General features: G+C 35.6%; 1 protein-coding gene across 2 annotated transcripts; it reads left to right on the forward strand.

Moving 5' to 3' along the window:
- Window positions 1-137: 137 nt before the first annotated feature.
- Window positions 138-16,016, forward strand: LOC149905348 (uncharacterized). Of its 2 annotated transcripts, XM_090106027.1 has the most exons (17): window positions 138-547; window positions 1,039-1,205; window positions 1,756-1,910; window positions 2,134-2,341; window positions 2,608-2,834; window positions 3,124-3,304; window positions 5,788-5,937; window positions 6,192-6,300; window positions 6,571-6,716; window positions 7,110-7,249; window positions 7,678-7,881; window positions 8,990-9,124; window positions 9,408-9,517; window positions 10,011-10,133; window positions 10,857-10,942; window positions 14,242-14,460; window positions 14,934-16,016. In XM_090106027.1, the coding sequence occupies exons 1-17, from the start codon at window positions 475-477 to the stop codon at window positions 15,189-15,191; spliced, it is 2,691 nt and encodes an 896-aa protein (XP_089962153.1). In that variant the 5' UTR covers window positions 138-474; the 3' UTR covers window positions 15,192-16,016. The 2 variants fall into 2 exon arrangements, with proteins under 2 accessions (XP_089962153.1, XP_089962152.1); XM_090106026.1 differs by lacking the exons at window positions 14,242-14,460; window positions 14,934-16,016 and having other exon boundaries at window positions 159-254; window positions 419-547; window positions 10,857-12,060.
- Window positions 16,017-20,819: the final 4,803 nt, after the last annotated feature.

Genomic DNA, 20,819 nt, shown 5'->3' on the forward strand with positions numbered 1-20,819 from the left:
CATTTCAAAGATCGATTTGTTGTTGCTACCGTCAAAAAGACAAGAAGTCTAATAAAAACTATTCATCTATTGCCAGTTCTGCTTGTATCTAGGCCTATCGAAACTAGGTAATAGTAAACAAAAAAAAGTTATGAAAATGACAGCTGAGGAATTTATTACTTGTCAATTTCTGTATTTTTATTTTTTATTTGATAAATCTTTTTTTATCAAAAAATAAAATAGTTACTTATTTTTGACTCATTTATCTTTGAAATGTAAGATGTAAAATAGTTGTGTGCTATTAAATCTAGTATTATGATATGTGATCCTAACAGAATCGCGTTCATGGCGTACTCTTACGAAAGTGCATGATTGGAAATTGTAAAAACATTCACATGTACTGAGCATAAGTATGCCCTTTCAAATGCACAAATTGCAGGATACAATTCATCTACATATTTAAGGGTGTACAGAGTGACATAAACCTCGATAAACATGGGTTCCATGCGACCATCAGGACGATTTTTATCGTTCGCTAACAACATGCAAAGAACACAGAAACAATCTGGTGAGTAATACGAAATAATAATAGAAATATACTTCATTAAGTACCCAAATTAAAACTGAAGAATTGTAGAAGAATTGTAATGAATCACAAATCCATCCCATTTCTAAATACTATTAAAATAATTAGGACTGGTCTATTGACCTCAAAACAGTCCTTCGCTTTTATTAATCACAATATTTAAACAAAATTACATATAAGCCAGTTATGCTTATTTATATTGAAGTCAAAAAAAGGAATTGTGACTCATCTGCTAGAAATATCCTTAATATTAAAATTGGCCTTCATTTCAACGTAAATCCTAATCATTTCAATCAATAGCACATAAATTTTCTCATCAGCATCTTAGGTAAATATTTTCAGACTCTTTAATATCATTTAAATAAAACATATTTTGCTAATTATCTTAAGTCTTTTCTTAATTGCTATTATTTATATGGTAAATATTTTATATATTATAATTATTCATAATTTTTTATTATTATTTATAACAGTGCCAAACAATTTTCCACAAAGTTTATCTGGTAGTGAGACGGATGTTTCCACTTCTAATGAGAACTTATCTAGAGAAGAGAGATATGTGGTCCGACATACAGCAAGAGTGGAACCTCAAGGGCAAGAAAATCAAAGCCAAAACAATAACAATAGGAATTCCTTAAAGGTAAATAAAGTGTCTATATAGATAAATATATAACAGATCTTTATTAAAAGCATATGTTAGTGTAATAACCCCATAGGAAATGTAGGTTGAATATTTCTTTATAATTATATATGTAAATTTTACAAGCATACAATTTCTTTCCTTACTTTCATGGGAAAATTAATAGTCTAATAATAACATTGATTTAATTGTTAATCTTTTAATTCATTAAAGACAAATTAATGAAATTATTAATATACTGCTTTCAGTAATTAGTAGTGACCTAGTGTGTCATAAACATTCTCACATTTATGTAATACTGGTATGCAACTTTCACTGGAAGAATGCATGTCCTTAAACTAAACTGTACCTTTCTTTAAAAGTTGTTTATCTTGAATGTCAATTTTGTGGTTATTATTATTAAATAATTATTAATGGAATTTAATGCAATTTGTTTATTATATTATTTAACCTGATATTCAAAACACTTTACAGTGAACAAGCAAGGATTTTTATATCATAATAACTCTATTGAAATGTTTATTCTTATGTTCTTATGTATGTTTCTTAGGATAGTGTTTCTGGAAGCAACCGTAACTCCTTGAAGGATTCAGTTGGTGGCAGTAACAGCAATCGAAGTTCCTTAGATGTGTCCTCTTCATCTTACAATACACTTATAATACATAATCAAGACGATTCTTGGTCTTCTAGACCTACGCCGATTCGGTAATAATGTTATTATTATAAAAAATCTGCATAGTTTATTATTTTATTCTCTTTCAACTTAATTAAAGTAAATTAATGGTAATTATTAATTACTTGTCATTAATAACTACAATACACATATTTTAGTTTGACAAATAAAACCACAATTCGGAATTCTTATGCTGATTTACTGATTGAAATTAATCATACCCTGTGGTTTCTTTAAACATAATTTTATTTTTAGAGAACACGAACGAACCAATAGTGAAGTGAAACATTCGAACACACAATCTTCACCATACCATACACTTAAAAAATCTGATGGTACTAAAAAGCCGAGTGGTATACCTTTACCGAAGATTCATAAACAACAAGAGGTGACTGCTAGTGCTAATTATATCGATATTGGGGGTCAAAGGATTTATACGAGCCCTCCTGATCATGGCGTTCAGGTATTTATGTTTGTTTATTTCAAGCAAAAAAATTTAACCTTATCATTTTGTTGTTGTTATTATGTGATAATAGAAACAGCTGTTCTGTCTGTCTGTGTATAGAAATTAATTTTATTTATATTTTTTTCCCATTTAAATGTAAGTATAGCTTCCAAATCAACACCTGTTAAAAGCCTAAATCTACTAGCCTAGGCTAGCCTAGTCTAAAATTGTAGTATTTCGTACCTTCACTACACCAGAGCTATCACCAACATTCTCCATTACAGGAAATAACAGAAATCCCCGACGACTTTCTCAACCAATCATCGGTACTAAAGCACCTAGCCAAAGAAGTGGCACAATCACCAACCCCCCGCGGGACCACTCCCCCTGCCTCACCACACTCCCCGCGAGCACCCGTTAAAACAAGGGAGGAGCGGATAAAAGGCAAAGCTAAAGCCAAGCTCAGTAAGGAAAAATTGAACTTGTCGAGATCGCAGCCGGATTTGACTAGGTGTGTAGATTTACTGATTATATTTTAATATTTTGTTACAAGTAAAAACTTTTTGTTCATTTTTTCATTCAATTTTCGACATAATTTTTTAATACATTAACCTATTTTGAATGATTGCATGTCTAAGATTATTCATTTTCAACTACCCTCATTGGGTTATTTATTTTTATGCACTAATTAAAATAAGTTTCTATTGCATTTTTCTTGTAAGAATAAAGTATTTTTAAATCGAAAATCTCTTTTTTTCTCTCCTTTTTTTATTTACTATACTAATTCTCCACCCTTACAGCGTCGGGGTTCGCGCAGTACCAGGTGGCTCAGAATCAAGCGGCTGGTGCAGCGGTGGCGAAGGATCTGTGGAAGAAGCTGACGATGCGTTCACAGCAGTACTAGATGCATTAGCTGCAGAGAACCACCAGCTTAAGAGGCAGTTGGCTGATGCATGTGAACGGGTGGCCAAGACATCCAAGGTGAGTTGTTTTAGAGGGAATTGCTGTGGCTGGTGTAGTGGTCAGGAGTAGTTTTGGAGAGATTTGCAATCGCTAGTGTAGTCGTGGAGATCTGTGGACGAAGCAGATGATGCGTTCATAGCTGTACTCTTTAGACAGATAGAAATAAAAAATACTGTTTTCATTATCTATTTAATTCAGCGATACATGATAATAAAAAGCCGCGTGTAAGCTACACAGCTAAAATAATATTCGAATTTAGTTTGTCCATCAATTATTTTTGTAAGTAAGGCTGTACACGGACCGCTTTAAGCATTTGAGACCGACGGCTTGAAACCGCGACCGCGCGGTGAACTAAAGACATTCATTCACTGCCGTACACGGACTGCTCGAGCAGTTGCGACCGCTCAGCCGTTAACTGCTCGAGTTGCCCGTGTACGGCCGCTCTAATAAGCTAATTGAAGAATCGATAAAGATATTGAAAATTGATTTGAATTTCATTAAATCCTATTACGATTTTGTTGATAGCGAAATGTCATTATTTTTCGGCTTTTAAGAAAATAGTAAAAAAATCTAAAGGACTACACTTCTCTAAAACCTGATAATGATCTCACGATTACAAAACTAAAAATAATTTGGCTTATATTGCTCGTATGATCGTGTGATTCCTCGTACAACTAATTTTAATCGTGAGTAATATTTATTTTGGTTTGTAACTACGTCACATGAAGTTTGAATGAACAGCTGGGTACATTGCACTTGAATCTCGAATTGTGATTCATTCCTGTAACCTTGTGCCTTTTTTGAGATGACCTCGTCAATGTGAACAATATGCTAACAGTGTAAATATTATTGAAAATGCAAATCGTTGGATTTATCAAAATTATATCTACTCAAATCAGAAATAATATGGGGCATGCGCACATGAAAATGTTTATTATTGCGATTGGAATGTTGTACTTTAACTAGAACAAATTGTGTATGAAATACCTACTACACGCTTCGTTGTTCTTATATTTTACTAGCTGACCCGGCCAACTTCGTACCGCCCAGGCAATGAATGTCGAGTTACCTTTTAGCTGAACTAATTTGGGCTTTGACGAACCTAATATAAATGATACAAAATAAATATTAATATTAGCGATCGACGCTGATACAGTGGGTAACCATCTTTGCCTGTGATGGTCTCTGCCGTCAATTTTCGTGGATACATTTTGGAACACTTGTTGTTGACCATGCATGGTGATTGGTGGTTGATGGTGTCTCACGGTCCATGAATCATATTCGTGATTACAACATCATATCGATCTGGATCGGTTTCAGGATTAGCAATCCCTGCACATACAATTTTATCTATTTTATCTGGCTGAATTCTTAAGTCTAACGAAATTAAAATGTGTGCATGTGGCAAGCCTGATTTTTGCCATTCGATTGAATACATCCATTCTTCATCAATCATCGAATAATCCCAAAGATTTTTTTCCGTGAAAACACGTGTAGTGATGTCGTGCCGATCACTTGATCTTTGTTCGGGAAGCAGCAGTTGAATAATTTCCATCCATTTTGGATTACATGTAAATGTGACGAATAGATCTGCCCGACCATAATGATAAACATATGTCATTGCATCTTGCGCATATTCATGCGTAGGACGTGGGCTACCTGTGTATGTTGCCGGTAAATAAGCTTCTGTGCTAATTTCATTGCGTAAATCTTCAAACACAATTTAGCTTGGTTCAACTGAATGAGTCAGGCGCTCCGCTTCGATAAAAACGGTATATGTCAACGCAATATTGTTGAAGACAAAATCGCAACATATTATATTATATGTATGTAATTGTCAGAATTTATCTATATCATCAGTTAATTTAGTTATTGCAATTTTTATAGATTTTTATAAAATAATAAGTCGACCTTAAACCTTCTTGGTAGTTTGTTGGAACAAACACGACTTTTTTTACCCCCTCCCCATAGCCATCCTCCCCGCAGCCATCCTCCCCACATCCATCCTCCCCACTTCCATCCTCCCCACTCCCATCCTCCCCACTCCCATCCTCCCCACAGCCATCCTCCCCACAGCCATCCTCCCCACTTCCATCCTCCCCTCATTTATCCTCCCCACTTCCATCCTCCCCACAGCCATCCTCCCGACTTCCATCCTCCCCACAGCCATCCTCCGCACAGTCATCCTCCCCATCTTCATTCTCCCCACTTCCATCCTCCCCCAATTCCATCCTCCCCACAGCCATCCTCCCAACATCATGTCAATCAGGATCGGTTTCAGGATTAACAATCCCCGCCCATACAATGTCATCTATTTTATCTGAAAAAATTATTTCCACTAACAAAATTAAATTGTGTGCATGCGGCAAGCCTGATTTTTGCCATTCGATTGAATACATCCATCATTGAATACATTTCGGATTACATGTAAATGTAATGAATAGATATGGCATACTTTATGTACACGAACCAACAGTAAAATATCATCTATTTGTCTACAGTTGGAAGAAGAAGTAGAAAAAGTCCGCACAGCGCATGAAGAACTAGTGGGGTCATGTGAGCGACGTGAGCGACTTGAGCGCGCTGCTCGTGTGCGTCTTCAGGCAGATTGTCGCCGCTTGCATGAGCTGAACCGTGCGCTCAAGCATCAGGTACGTGTGGATCGTGCTTTATAGGGATTGACTGGGTGGTGTGTGGACAAAGCTTACTCGCAGAAACATAATTGAGATTAATTTTTGCTGAGCTTTAATTTTTTTAAGTTTAATGAGGGTACTTTTAAAATCATTCAAACAAGTCTTTGTATTTTATATTTTTACAATTAATTTTACATGAATACGAAGTATTGGATGAAAGTAAATTAATAGTTGTTCAAATTCTTATATACTTTATCGAATTACGCTTTTAGGTGGAACTCCTGTCACAAGGCGTGCGCACAGATGGCGACAGCAACAGCGAGGCGCTGCGGAAAGAATTGCAGAACAGGGAGATGCTCATCGCACAACTCATCACACAAAGTATGTTTTTTTTTTAATTATTTTCTCTTATTAATGAACAATATCTGTTTTGATATGAGTTGTTTTTCACTTTGCAGAAACAGATTTTTTTCGGAATAAATGAGCATTATATTATTGCGTACCATATATTCGTATTTAATGCGTTAAATATTTTATGCTTTTGCCAGTTATTTATTTTAGAAAATAACTGTAACGTTTTTTTAACTTTTGAAATTCATGTAATTTTTCTCGGTATTGTTATTCATTAAATAGTTGTTTCTTTTTTCACAGACAAAGAGTTGGCATGCGCGAAAGAGAGGCAAGAGATAGAGATGTCTGCACAACGAGCAACGCTACAAGAGCAGCGCACACACATCGACATATTGGACACTGCTCTAACTAACGCGCAGGCTAACGTCGTGCGGCTCGAGGAGGAGGTTAGATTTATAGTTTTTTTATTAAGTTCAATCTATTTATTATTAGCCTTTTGTTTTTAGCTCCGAATAAACGTGTTCTTTGATATAAAAGAAACACGTTTATATGCAACCATTTGTGCGCGAGACAGATTCGAATTTGACCAGTTTCTATTTTTTTCCTGAACAAACAATTTTTTTAGAATGTTAATGCTTTTTTGTGTTTGGAGTCATAACTTTCGCCAATGTTCCGAAACATTAAAAAAAATGGCCTCATGGAAGAAAAAATAGTTTTTTTTTAATTTTTATATTTTTTTTGTATTAATTTGGAATTATTACTATTGACGATTTTTCAGGATTTTTTCAAAACATCAAAGATTTCCATAAAACCTAGCTAAATATAATATTTGGTGTTAGTGCCGGCACGCGAGCGGGTACGTGGAGCGCGTGATGGGGCTGCAGCGCGCACTCGCGTCGCTGCAGCAGGCGTCCGACCGCCGCGAGCACACCGAGCGCAAGCTGCGCGCGCAGCTCGAGAAGGAGCTGCAGACGCTGCGGTGAGCGGGTTACTAGTATTAGATGTGATTTAATAAAAAACATGTTTAGATAGTAAATTGAAGAGTATGAACGAGCTTATCTTAGGAAGTAGTGGATTTTGTGGATTTTAATTTTCTGTTACTTTTTTTTAACAAAAAAAAGTGGAATTTCTTTGGAAAGGTGCAAAGATACCATTCATCTTACTCCATGACGTGACGGTATTGCCATGCCGAAACCTTGAAATTTTACTCTCAACGCGCCTAAAGAAGTTTCACTTCAAAAACAAGTGCATTGCAAGTGTATGTGCATGTCCACGTGCATACTGCACTGTATGTGAATACATTGTCGCATAAATCAAGTATCCAGTGTGCATTTTGTGATGTTGATTTGTAGCGTGCCGCGTGTAGTAGTTAAATCGATATAATATTATGTTGTGTATGTTGTGCAGCAAGCGCGAGTGCACGTGCGGCGGGTCGGCGGGCGGCGGGTCGGGCGGGCCGGCGGGCGGCGAGCAGGCCGAGCTGCGGCGGCAGCTGCGCGAGCGCGACGAGCGGCTGCTGGCGCTGGAGGGCGAGTGCGCCAAGTGGGAGCAGCGCTACCTGGAGGAGGCCGCGCTGCGCCAGGCCGCCGTGTCCGCCGCCTCCATACCCAAGTGAGTGCACCCCATGTACTGATAAAGGCCGCTTGTACAGCTTGAAGCCGCGACCGCGCGGTGAACTAAAGACATTCATTCACTGCCGTACACGGGTGCTCGAGCCGTCGCGACCGCTTCAAGCCGTCGACTTGCGCGGGTTGTAGCGACAGCTCGAGCAGTCAACGACCGACCGCTCGAGCAGTCCGTGTACGTCGCTCAGCCGTTAACTGCTCGAGCTGCCCGTGTACGTCGCTCAGCCGTTAACTGCTCGAGCAGTCCGTGTACGTCGCTCAGCCGTTAACTGCTCGAGCTGCCCGTGTACGTCGCTCAGCCGTTAACTGCTCGAGCTGCCCGTGTACGTCGCTCAGCCGTTAACTGCTCGAGCTGCCCGTGTACGTCGCTCAGCCGTTAACTGCTCGAGCAGTCCGTGTACGTCGCTCAGCCGTTAACTGCTCGAGCTGCCCGTGTACGTCGCTCAGCCGTTAACTGCTCGAGCAGTCCGTGTACGTCGCTCAGCCGTTAACTGCTCGAGCTGCCCGTGTACGTCGCTCAGCCGTTAACTGCTCGAGCTGCCCGTGTACGTCGCTCAGCCGTTAACTGCTCGAGCAGTCCGTGTACGTCGCTCAGCCGTTAACTGCTCGAGCTGCCCGTGTACGGCCGCTCTAAGGTGGGTTCACACGCAGCGTATCTCGCTAAGCGACTCGCCCGTTCTATTGGTAGCTCCGGCTTTGCGTGTGCGCATAACTCTACGTAGAGCAGGATAATCACATTCGTCATTAGTCCTGCGAGCTGGAGCGTAATGCACAGTGTACACAGAAATGAATGCACATTAGTTCAATATGCGAGAGATAAATAGTACAAAATCAGGTGAATTCAGTAGGTATAAATTTCAAACAGAAAACTGTGAGTGTTGGTGACATAAGAATTCCAATGAAATAAATTTTAATTTTATTATTTAGATTATATGCCAATACTTTTTATACAGTTGCAAAATTGTTAGAACAATCTTTCATTGATTGTTCATCAGTTGTACATATAAGTGGATAGAAATAAGGCTACATTCAATTTTAAATATAAAGTGTATTTATAATTGTATCTATAATTCTTATAAAATAATCAACAACAGAGATGCAAAAATAGCGGCATTGGAAAAGACGTCAGCGGAGTCAGAACGGTTGATGGCTGAAGTGCGCAGCGAAAAGATACGGCACATGGACGAACTTCACTCCGCACAGAAGAAAGTCGCTGATCTTGAAAGCAGGTTTGTATTCAAATATTTGAATAATCTGTTGGTATTTTGGATAATTATTGACTATTATTCTTGGATAATTATTAATGTATCATAATTCATGAACCAGTAGCTAGGCAAAATAACATTTTAAACTTAAAACTAGACTACCATTTTGTTCATATTTCAATTTTTAAAACAAAATTGAGAGCAATCTTGAACACGCGTTGAATATTTTTTACGGTCCTTCGAGGCAGTTTCGCTATAGATCTGTTATTTTTTATTCTTTGTGTTTGATTACCTTTTTTTTTTCTAGGGTAAAGGAGTTGGAGTCGAAGGTAGCTGAACGTGACGCAATGATCAAAGTTCTGCAGAAACATACTAGCAGTGCTTCACTGAGGAACAACTCAAGCCGGGAAGAATTGGGTATGGCTACAACTTTGTATTTGTGGTAGGATAAATTATAGAAACAGATGAACAGAACTTTCCATTTGTTTTTCTTAGAATGGTTTATAAAATACAATCACATTTTTATATCATAAACAAAAATTCTCATTTGGTTAGTCTCTGGGCATTCAATTTTTAATGATTTGATATGATTTTTTAATTTCAGTCAAATCCATACTAATATTATAAATGCGAAACTAACTCTGTCTGTCGGTCTGTTACTCAATCACGCCTTAACTACTGAACCAATTTGCATGAAATTTGGTATAGAGATATTTTGATACCCGAGAAAGGACATAGATTAGGTTTTATCCCGGAAATCCCACGGGAACGGGAACTATGCGGGTTTTTCTTTGACTGCGCGGGCGATGCCGCGGGTGGAAAGCTATTAGCTAGTATAGTACAAATACAAATTATGTAAAAAACGTAAAAATTATATGTAAAGATAAATAAATATAACCACAATTTCCAGTGGGTCTATCATCTGGCGCGTCGTTCTCGAGCACGGAGGGTGTGAGCGGTGCGGGTGTATCGGGCGCGCGGTACAGACACTTAGCACGGCGTAATTATTCGCCGCACAATGATAATGGCAGCGGTAAGTAATTGCTATATACATGTGTGTTTTTTGAAGTGAAAACTTCTTTAGCGGCGTTGGGTATAAAATCTTAAACTCGCGTCAGGACACGTGGCCTGATCGAAAAAGCGTAAGACGGATTTTTTTTTAGCCCTTATATTCCATGCGTAAGACGGATACCATTCCAATTCAAATATCAAACATGCTCAACGTTAATAATCAAGTTTTCACTTCTGCCGGCACTCCCGGAGTGCAACCCGTCTTTTTTTTAATATTGGAGCTGGCTAACGAGCTGATGGATCTCGGGGGACTTAACTATGTAAAGCGAATGGGGCCGTGTTTATTTTTAATACTTAAGGATGAACGGACTATGTTCTAAGTATCTCGTATTGTACAAAATAACAACTCAAAAAAATATACTATTTATAAATTTCTTGTTTGCTTATACACAACAAAAATAACAATGTAACTAAGTGACCCCAATTTTCAAATATAATACCGCAATTACTATAACTACAAACCGATTTTATTTTTGACGTGATAACGTCTTTAAAATCGTTTTAGTCGGGTGACATGTTCAGAAACTTGTGTCACACCAAAACCTCACGAGCGCGATCGCAGGTATAACGAGAGAGAGACGGACCGATCTCCCGTCTCATCTCGAGCGCTGCCACTGCATTATGTTATCACGTAAACATCTCGATCGTAAACCTACTTTACAAACAACCAATTTTTTTTACACAGGTTGCGGCTTCGACAGCACCTCCCTCCGTCTGGAGGAGCAGTTAGCAGCGCTAGAATCTCGTCTCGAGCGGCCCCCCGTACCCGCCGTGAGTTTCCTGCCGCAGGACGCCGCCCGCCTTCCCCCCACACACTCAACACACTCACCACACTCACACTCACCTCACTCATCACACTCGACACATTCACCACACCCATCGCACTCCTCGCATTCCCCCCACTCCTCGCCGCACGCTTCGTACTATTGAGCGGCAAGGGCATTGATTAACAATACATAGGTAAAAGTTTAAAGAATATTAACAGTTTGAGATGGAACTGGGAGAAATATTGGGGGCGAAAAGATATGGGAAAAGTAAAGTGAAAATAATTAAATGCGGAAATATCACTGTCTTTTCGCTTGTCAGTTGTCATGTCTAAACTGCTGAATTTGTTTTTAACAGTTTCCATTTTGTAGCCTTGTTTGTTGTTAATCAAAGTTCCTAGTACTAATTGATAGTTGTGTATAAACAAGTATACATAATTATCAGTTAGATGAGCCGCCTACCCTTACATACAGATGCGGTTGTGCTGTTTTATATGTCGCAGCCAGCTAGCTTTATCCGCCGTTTAATTAACAGCCTGAATGATAACTAGCCATATCTTTATAATCATTTAATTAAAGGGCGTATTTAGCTAGATGGATGCGACATAATAATTATTAATTGTACTGATTGGAATTGAAATGAATAACAATTGCGGTCACACTAACTTTCTCTATAAAAAATATTGCTGACTGCCATTTCCAAGTGCGAAAGTATTTCTTTTTTTCTAAAAGTCATACGTTTTTGGAGATATATAAAAAATAGGTCAAATAACGCATAGAAAAAGAGGGGATGTAAGATGAGTATAATTTGAATATTAAGTCATTGTTTAATTGTACAATAATTGATGTACAACATAATAATATATTTTATGGTAAAATATTTTTAAGAATTGCTGCTATATACACTATTGAACTATAAATACGCAAAACAAAGTTTGCCCACTAATAATGCTTACTATGCGATCCAACTAAGAATAGGAACCTCAGTGATATAATAATAAAAAGGAGCGTGTGTGCCGAGCCCACGTGTCAGAAGTGAAACTTCTTTGGCAAGATTCAAAAATACCAAAATCGTAGCCTACGAGTAGCGCGTCATGACGCGTCCTTAAAATTTTACTCGAAGATTTGTATACAAATTTGTATACAAACGTTATTTCTAACTTAGATCATTCGTTAGAATGTCACAAAATGGCGCTGAATAAATCCTATTCTTAGTTGAATCGCACAGTAGATGATTTGTGTAGTGTGTGCTATCTAACCTAATACACACATTCCATTTGAGAACATCACAACACATTCCTGAAATAGTATTGCAATATTTATAAATTTCCTAAAGTTAATATTAACTTGCCTTATAGTCTGTATAAGATTAAAACTATATTCCTGAGTCAACGTGTCTCGAAAAAATATACTCTGTGCCTTATCTGGTGCCTTGATATTAATAAACTGGTGCCAATCAAAATCTACGTTTAGGAATCTCTAAAATACATAAGAAATTTGACTCCACTAGTCGTAACGGTAATTAAGTTAGTATAAAAATGTAACCCCTTGTTGTAATTTGTAGGCATTGGTCACAAAAATATGCCAAAGTTAGTGTAAGGACTGTTCGTGTCGCAGCTATGTTTATTTGTAAGAAGTATGAATAAATTGTCGAATGTTTGGAAAAAAGTGTATTTTTCAATATTGAAACTTTTTGGGTACTATAACCGCTACCAAATAATTTCTGCTATAGAAAAGGTGTTAAGTTGATTTGGTCTTGTTTTATGAGTAAACTATTAAAAATGGATGTATTTTTTTATTAGTTTTTTTTAAATAACATGTCTGTGACATTAACATAGCGACTGTAAAGAGCGGTGTTTGGGTTAGATTAAGAAAGAATGTTTATTTTCGTATTTATTTTAGCAGTAATCAGTAAGTGTTGTACCTTTCTTAGAGGCCTTAGATGGTAAGACTGTCCAAAACTGAACTTTATATACCTTGTTGTTAAAATATTGTTAATTATCTATGTTATCTTTGGTAAAAGATGATTTTTAGATTAAAAATTGGCATATTTACATTGTACAAATTTACGGCTATACTCATATACAATTCATTCCGAGGCTTAATTTAAGGCTATTCTTAAGAATGTGTACGCTGACTTATCCTAATATATTTTGTACTCGCTTTATTTTAGATAGAGCATGTTCTTGAATAAAAACATGTTTTGTTTGTTGTGGTTTTAATGATTGACCTAATATTTAGTGGCTTTTCAGCTTCATATGAATAACAATTGCCGGCTCAAAGTTATTACGAAATATATTTTCTAAAATACTGGGATCTCCAGGAAACTTTACCAAAAAATGTGACAATTTTGAACCTGATTGATCCCTGATGTTATTTGAGTGAGTGATTAGCTGTTAATTAACTATAGGAGCTTTGTGTTGTGTGAACAGTTTTAACTGCGTGTTTTGTTTTAATAATATAGTACAAAATATTCGTATACACTTAGGAATAGATTCAAAGCAATTCTATAACAAATTTGGATTCCATAGACATTTTTTCAAGAGCAAGAAGTCCTTCTTTAGTGTAAATAAAAGAAAAGGAACAAGTTCTTTCACAAAAAAATACTCAATTACGAGGTTTATTCTTCTTTCTATTACTAATTCTCTATAATCTAATTACATCTATAATGGTTCGAAACCTGTGTCCGAAACTGAGGAGGCTATTGGACCTCTTTTGTATTTAATAATAAAAAAAATCTTGTTATTTAGAGGTCGAGGGAGCGCCGAATAATAAAGACATCCGTTTTACAAAATGTTTATTACACATTCTGTGCATAATAAATTAGTGCTATTCAAAGCAAAACTTTAATTTAGTTTCAACTGTTTCATTTTTTTTCTATAACAACAAAATAAGGATCGGGAATATTTCAATTAGAATCTATAGTTGTAGGAACTGTAGACTTTTTGGATTGTGTTTTAAAGGGTGAGTATTATTTTTAAAATATTTAACAATTTAGCTTTTATTAACGTGTTTGTAATGTGTTTATAAATTAACATTAATTTGAAATTTAATTAAAAAAACAAACACTACACATTAAAAGTTACATATTAGGTATAATTTAATCTTTATGCTTCATATAGTGAACTTTATTCAGTACCTAAACAAACAATAGGTAACATCTATTATGTTATTGTAACCACACATACCCGCATACAATAGTTTATAATGGTTAAATTTGACAATACATCACAAACTGGGTCAAAGCCAGATCAATCTTTTCAAGGTCTCTATCTATCCCGTTACAATAAAGGTGTTATCCCATAGCGTGGTTTATGCTGTTTCCCGGGGTTGAGTAATGTGGGAGCTCGAGCTGGTAACGGTCGTGGTGAAGAAGCATTGTTGTTGGAGCGACAAGGCCGCGCGTCACAACAGACGCGCTCGTCTAGCCTCCCCCCGCCCCCGTCCGCTCTGCCGCGCCCGCCGAGGAAACCGTCTACAAGGAACACTAGATATGATCGGTTGGAACATAGAGATGCTAGGAAAGTAAGTAGACGATGTACTGGAATAAAGTTTTTGGTAAAAATATTGATGATTATATGTGTGTAGGGTTCTTTTGGAAACATGAATGTCTTACTAAAAGCTAGCAGATTCATTTCTGATGATAAGATTGAACTAGTAAGTATAGTATATTATCTGGAACATAAGTATTGAAATTTTGTAGAAAGAAAATATATTGCAAATCTATCCTCTATAAATTAGAGAAAATTGCAATAGAAAATTTATATCCATTGAAAATTACTCGTGTTACTCGAAAGAAAGGCAACTGCGCCGGTTATTTGCTTCGTGATTGCGTTATTGATTATCCTATTATTGAAGTGGATAAGTTATGTTCTCTAATTTGACGTAAATTAACCCTTACGTCGGTAAAGTACCGTGACTTAGCTTCATTAGAAAGGTCTTATAATGTTGTTTATCGATAATGAAACACGATTGTGGAGTACAAATTTTTATTACAGGACTCTGATGGATCGGGTTCGATAGCTTCCACGGCGTCTAGAAGTTCCCCTTTGCCATACGACACTGTTCGTAAACTGCCTTCCGTGCCTACATCAGCCTCATTGCCAGCGGCTGAATCGAGAGAGTCCCTCGTTCGACCACGGGACTCCAGCCTGCCCTCTCCGTCCAAACTAGCTGTGTATGCTGCAGCAAGACGTCGCTCTGCTGAATCGGCGAAAGACAATAAACGAACACATCACTATCGTATTCAATTTTAAGCAATTTTGAAATTACCGTAGACTAGTTCTATTTAAGGACGTTGAAACCTTTAGCCTATAAATATCTTAAATCAATAATTGATACTGTATCAGGGTTGCAGGCGTGTCATATTATGTAAGCAATAGCCAGTGTGTTGTGGTTTTCGCTGAGGTGTAAACAATACTTCTGTTATACGTAAATATATATGTGTGATTACTAGTTACTAGATATAAGGTCTTAACAAAGTTTGTCATTAAACTATCTAACGGATTCGGTTAAATAGAAAGATGTAGGTTTTAATTACTTATCGAATTATTGATGTTTGGTTCAACTAGGTACCAATAATTCAATTTCAAATAAAACATTGTTGGTTTATGTAATCGGAACTAATTAAAATTAGTTTTCTGTATTACCAACAGCTACAATGTTTTTAGTTATTCTAAAACTACGATAGCTGAATCTTAGTTGATTCAAGGGCAATGATTTAAATGGCATATTTTATTAGGTGAAAAGCGAATTAAAAGCTCATTAATATTATTAGAAACAAATAATCCTGTTGGTCTGTTGTATATTTCCCACCGGAAGTAGTTAGTGCGCAGTGCAAGAGTGCTCTGAATTCCATTTGTACTATGTTATTACGATATCTCCACTTTTGCCAACTATTGTTACAATGTGACTAAATTGTGTGTTGATCCCTTTCGAGTTTGTGTGTCGTTGCATCTATTTCGGAACGAAATTGCTTGTATTACGATTGCATCAATTCGATCGATTGATTGCATTTTTATAGCTAACGTGTTTTTATAATGTGTGAATTGTAACCAATAGATATATATTGCAAATAATTACATCTCGGTTTTCAAAATTAATACTTAGAAAAATTGTTTTTAGAGTGTTTTATTGTTTGTTTTTTGTCTAGTTTTACTTGTTAAGTTATAAGATATAATTGTTAAATTTTATTCAAAATTATATGAAAATGAAGTATCTTTAATAAATTATAATTCACTAGCGGTCCGCCCCGGCTTCGCCCGTGGTACATGTTTACGTTTTCTCTACATAAGAACCATCCTCGTACTTCAAGGAATATAATAAAAAAAGAATTATCGAAATCGGCTCAGCCGTTCTCGAGTTATGCGCTTACCAACACATTTTGCGATTCATTTTTATATATAAGATATGAAATACCGTACCTAAACAAAGAAGGCCGCAGCATAATCATTTTATAGGTGCAAATGAATTCCATGGTATATATTATGTAGGGTCAACCGGGGCAAATGCAACTAAAAAATAACAAGTTTCAAGTTTGATCGGTTGCAGTTATCTCCTTTTATATTTGGTCATTTATTTGACCCATTTACTGATTTTTGTATTTATTCAAGATTATTTTCAACCAATCAAGCAATACAGTAGTCTTATAAATAACTGGTAGTGAGAATATTTCCTAAAATTGGTAGAAAAAGTTACATTAACCCCTAGTCGGGGGTAAATGCAACTAACTGCCATAGCTCTTCTTCTATTTCATATAAAACAACGAATATAGAATATATTTATGAGATTTCATGTTATTCATAGGATTTTGAACTGGATTACCGCGTAGCAAGGACGAGTTTTCAGGAAAAATCTTATTTTTCTGATTGTGGGGCAAATGCAACTATTTGTTAGAGAATTAGTGTGGGGAATGCAAAAAACTTATTCATCGATATATTTTTATTATTCTATAAATATATACAATAACGTTATCTATACAATAACGTTGCGATCGTAGATGGCGCCGCATTATTTAGAGGAAAAACTCATGTACCTACTTTGATTTACCACTTTAAATCGCAACAAAAAAAATAACAGTGTACTACCTACTAAGTCAATTTTAGTTTTTGGTCAGAACAAATAATATTCTTTGTGTTAAATATTGTTAAAAACGTAAACCAAACAAAATACGTTTATTAGTTAATCAACCGTTTACTAAAAATTACTTGAACAATCACAGAACTATCCTACCTATCGTTTTTAGTTACTTATATTCTTTAACCACGCTTTATCTAATTTGAATTTTACTTATGAACCCGTCTCTGGGTATAATATCGAAGAAATAATCGATGGTTCTTCTTTAATTAATCATAAAGAAAGTATATTTTGACTACCAAGAAGGATACATAATAAAAATATCGACACTGTCACATCACTAGTGTTTTTAGTTTCATACAAAAATATAAGGGGCTATTGTAACTAACCTCACAGTTGCAATAACCCCACAGTGAAATTTTCATGAGGCAATTGTAACTGCATCAATAACACAAAATAGAGTCAACTAACGCACTAAAAATATAAATGAAATAAGCTTAACGGCTTGTGATAATCGTGTCCAATCAAAAACACCTGCAAAAAATCACTCCTAAACAATTTTTTTGTCTGCAAAACTCGACACCTGTTTTTACACCAACTTCAAAATAGCGGTTTGACACAATGGCCTATCAATCAAATAGTTTTCATCGTAGGGGCACCATCTATTACTTGTAAGATTTATTAGTCGTTGAGCTATTGAATCATAGGTGGCGATTTATTACAACAACTCTAATAAATTAGTTATGATAACTAGTTGCCATAGCCCCATAGTTGCATTTGCCCCGGTTGACCCTATATTTAATAATATAGAATACCTGCTAAAACATTGTAACGTATTGAATCTTTTAAATCCGAGTTATCATTCCGATTGAATTAAAATTTAAAACTTACCAACTAGCTATGTGTTTTATTTGCGACTAATGTTCCCCATCTACTATTACATTATTATCACAGTTAGGTACTTTAATAGGTTTGTAATCGATGTGTATTGTGTAAGACGTATAATAATGTAGAGTTATTTTAATGGCGTATTCGAATTACTAATTAGTAATTACAAAGTATACTACTAGATATTGCACTTCTCTCACGTAACGATATTAAAAAGTTAATGTATCACATCAAAAAACTATTACTGATTCAAATTTACTTTACTTTGAATCCCAATGAAGGCTGCTTATGAAGTAATTTACGTAATTTTTCACGATAATACAGTTGGTTACCTAAAGATGATCAATAACTTAAGGACACTAAGCTCAAGGTATGTCACTAAATCGAATAAATCAGCCTTGATCCTGACATTAAAGAGCGCAGTGAATGAGGCCAAGCGGCGACCTCGCTCGACGCTTGCGCAACACGCAACGACTCATGACGGTAGGTATGTATGCTTACAATTATTACGAAAACTTATTCCTTAGTAAGTGAAGAAAAAGTCTGATCACGAAATAGATCACAGAATGTATGTTTTGGACGATTATTCTGGAGTAAGTAGATAGATGTTGAACAAAAAAGTGATATTGTGTGTTATTATTTCGATGGTTTATTTTATAGTTGTTATGGTCCCAACTCCCAAATATGTCTAATGTCTATGACTAAATTATAAAAAATAATAGTTTAAAAAAACTAAAAAACAGGCTTTTCATAGAAAACCGAACTAAAAAATAGAAAATTTTATCAAATTATTGTATTGTCATCGGTCCTCAATAAATCTACAAAGTTTGAACGAAAAGTGGGTCAAAATCGCGCCCAAAGAAGTAGGTTACAAACAAACAAACATACAGGTGAAGCTAATATAAAGCGTGTAAAAAGACAAAATTCGAAACCTATAAACTGACGCGAGCATGAGATAATGGAGATGTCGCACATAATGATACCTAGATCTTATTGTAGATATTAAGTACATTAGGTACGCAAAATAATTTAGTTTCAATAAATATTAAATTTATTCATAAGGCTCCAATGATTACCTTCATTACTACAAAGGTACAATACGAAAGTTGGGTAAGTCACACAAATAATAAATTTCAACTTTATCCGTAGTTAGATAATTAATCAATAAGTAGATCAGCTTATACAAATAGGTACATAAAATAAACAAAGCTATTTTCTTTTAAATCTGTTTTATTGAGAAAAAAAGGATTACAAGTGAATATTCGGATGAGATTTTAATGTAGGTTCCAGCACATTGATTGAACTCAAAAATAGCATCACGGAGGAATAGTAGCCTGCCTTGCGTTATATTTAAATATTCACATTTTGTCAAAATATGTTAGCTCATAAAAATGAATTTAAATTGTCCCATAAATCATTAATATTTCTGAAGTAAATTCCAATTTCGCGAACTATATTGCCACGTAAATAGCATGACATTTGAACGGTTAAGTTCAGAGGTCGAATGCTATAATTAGGTATATCAGTTTGCATCGTATTTAGGTCAATTTATGAACAACGATTAGAACAATGTTTTATTTATATATAAGCGTAACAATGAATAATGAATATAGTTATGTGTAGCTATAGGTAAGTAACAATAATATGTAGAGTTGCTATACCATTGCTTATACTCAAGAGTCTAGGTCATGCTATGTTATTTTTAAGATTTATGGAAATAGCGGTTTATATTATATTTTAGTCGATTAGTTGATTGAATTTATAAGTTTAATTAGCTTGAAATATGCTAATTTATTAGCATTATAAAGCCTTTGGTAGTTTTTACGTTATCATGTTTGAATATGGTTCATAAGCAGTTTTATCATTTAAATTTTTAAACCTTCTTCTAGTATAATAGTGTTTTCCTTATCTGTTTAGTGTTTGATTGATTTATAGTCTTTATTAGTTATTATGTAGGTAATATAGTATTATTAGTATTGACTCATTTCCGCCTTCGGCTTCGCTCGCGTCATCTAAAACTTAACAATATACAAAAAAAACCTTCCTTTTCTAACCACTATATATTTAAAGAACTGCATCAAAATCCGTTCCTTTAAATTTCAGATTCTTTGTTATATAATTATATTATTTCTTTAAGCATGCGTCTTACCAGACATAAAAGGGTTAAATTAAACCAAGAAGCGAAAAGATGTGTATTGCACGTGTTTCATACAATATGTGACCTTCAGTTTAATGAATCATCTTCATATAAATAACACTCAAGTGTTCGTTTTTGATGTGAAATTAGTAATATTTTATTCTCAAAACGGCTTTCTAGATATAAAATAGTCAATACAAGTCCGAAATTTAAATAATAATAATTTTAAGTTTAATCCCCATCTGATTTTGATGGAGATCCCGCTGAATCACGAAGCGCTCATATATTAGCTGGTTGTCACTTGGCTACTTGTACTTGAGTGTTCTAGAAATTAACTAAAAAATTTCCAAAGGCGACGTCGCGTAAAGATTTTTATTATCATTATTTTATAAACAAAATCACTTCCACAACGACCATTATCTTCCAAACGAGTTGTCCCTGCCTCGTCTTGTTCAAAGTTCGGTCCCGCCATACCCCTTTAAATTCATTACATAATTCAAAACGAGTGGAGGTAAACGTGGAGACGGATAATCGATTCCTCTTGACCCAAATACACCGGGTCAAAGCCACCTCGCCGGCCGAATAACAAGTTGGTCTTCGATTTATTGTGTACACTGTCTGTGAAACATAATCGGTTATAGGTAATCCCTTCCCGGGCTTCAGACTTATCTACCAGTTAAAGAATATATATAAATGCATATATCTACCTATAGGTTTTCGGGTGGCGTCGGCAATAATAAAAGTGCTTCGCTGTTCTCTAAGCACATAATATGTATATTATAAT

Source organism: Colias eurytheme, chromosome 10, assembly GCF_061535395.1.
Source record: "Colias eurytheme isolate Ceu_HAF_F1 chromosome 10, ilColEury1 Martin Lab GWU primary, whole genome shotgun sequence".
NCBI classification, from domain to species: Eukaryota; Metazoa; Arthropoda; class Insecta; order Lepidoptera; family Pieridae; genus Colias; species Colias eurytheme.

Excerpts from the sequence above, each read along its gene's own strand:
- LOC149905348 (XM_090106027.1), top strand. The coding sequence starts at position 475 with ATGGGTTCCATGCGACCATCAGGACGATTTTTATCGTTCGCTAACAAC. Across the intron at positions 1,911-2,133 it reads TCTAGACCTACGCCGATTCG|AGAACACGAACGAACCAATA; the intron begins GTAATAATGTTA and ends TTTTATTTTTAG. Across the intron at positions 7,250-7,677 it reads AAGGAGCTGCAGACGCTGCG|CAAGCGCGAGTGCACGTGCG; the intron begins GTGAGCGGGTTA and ends TATGTTGTGCAG.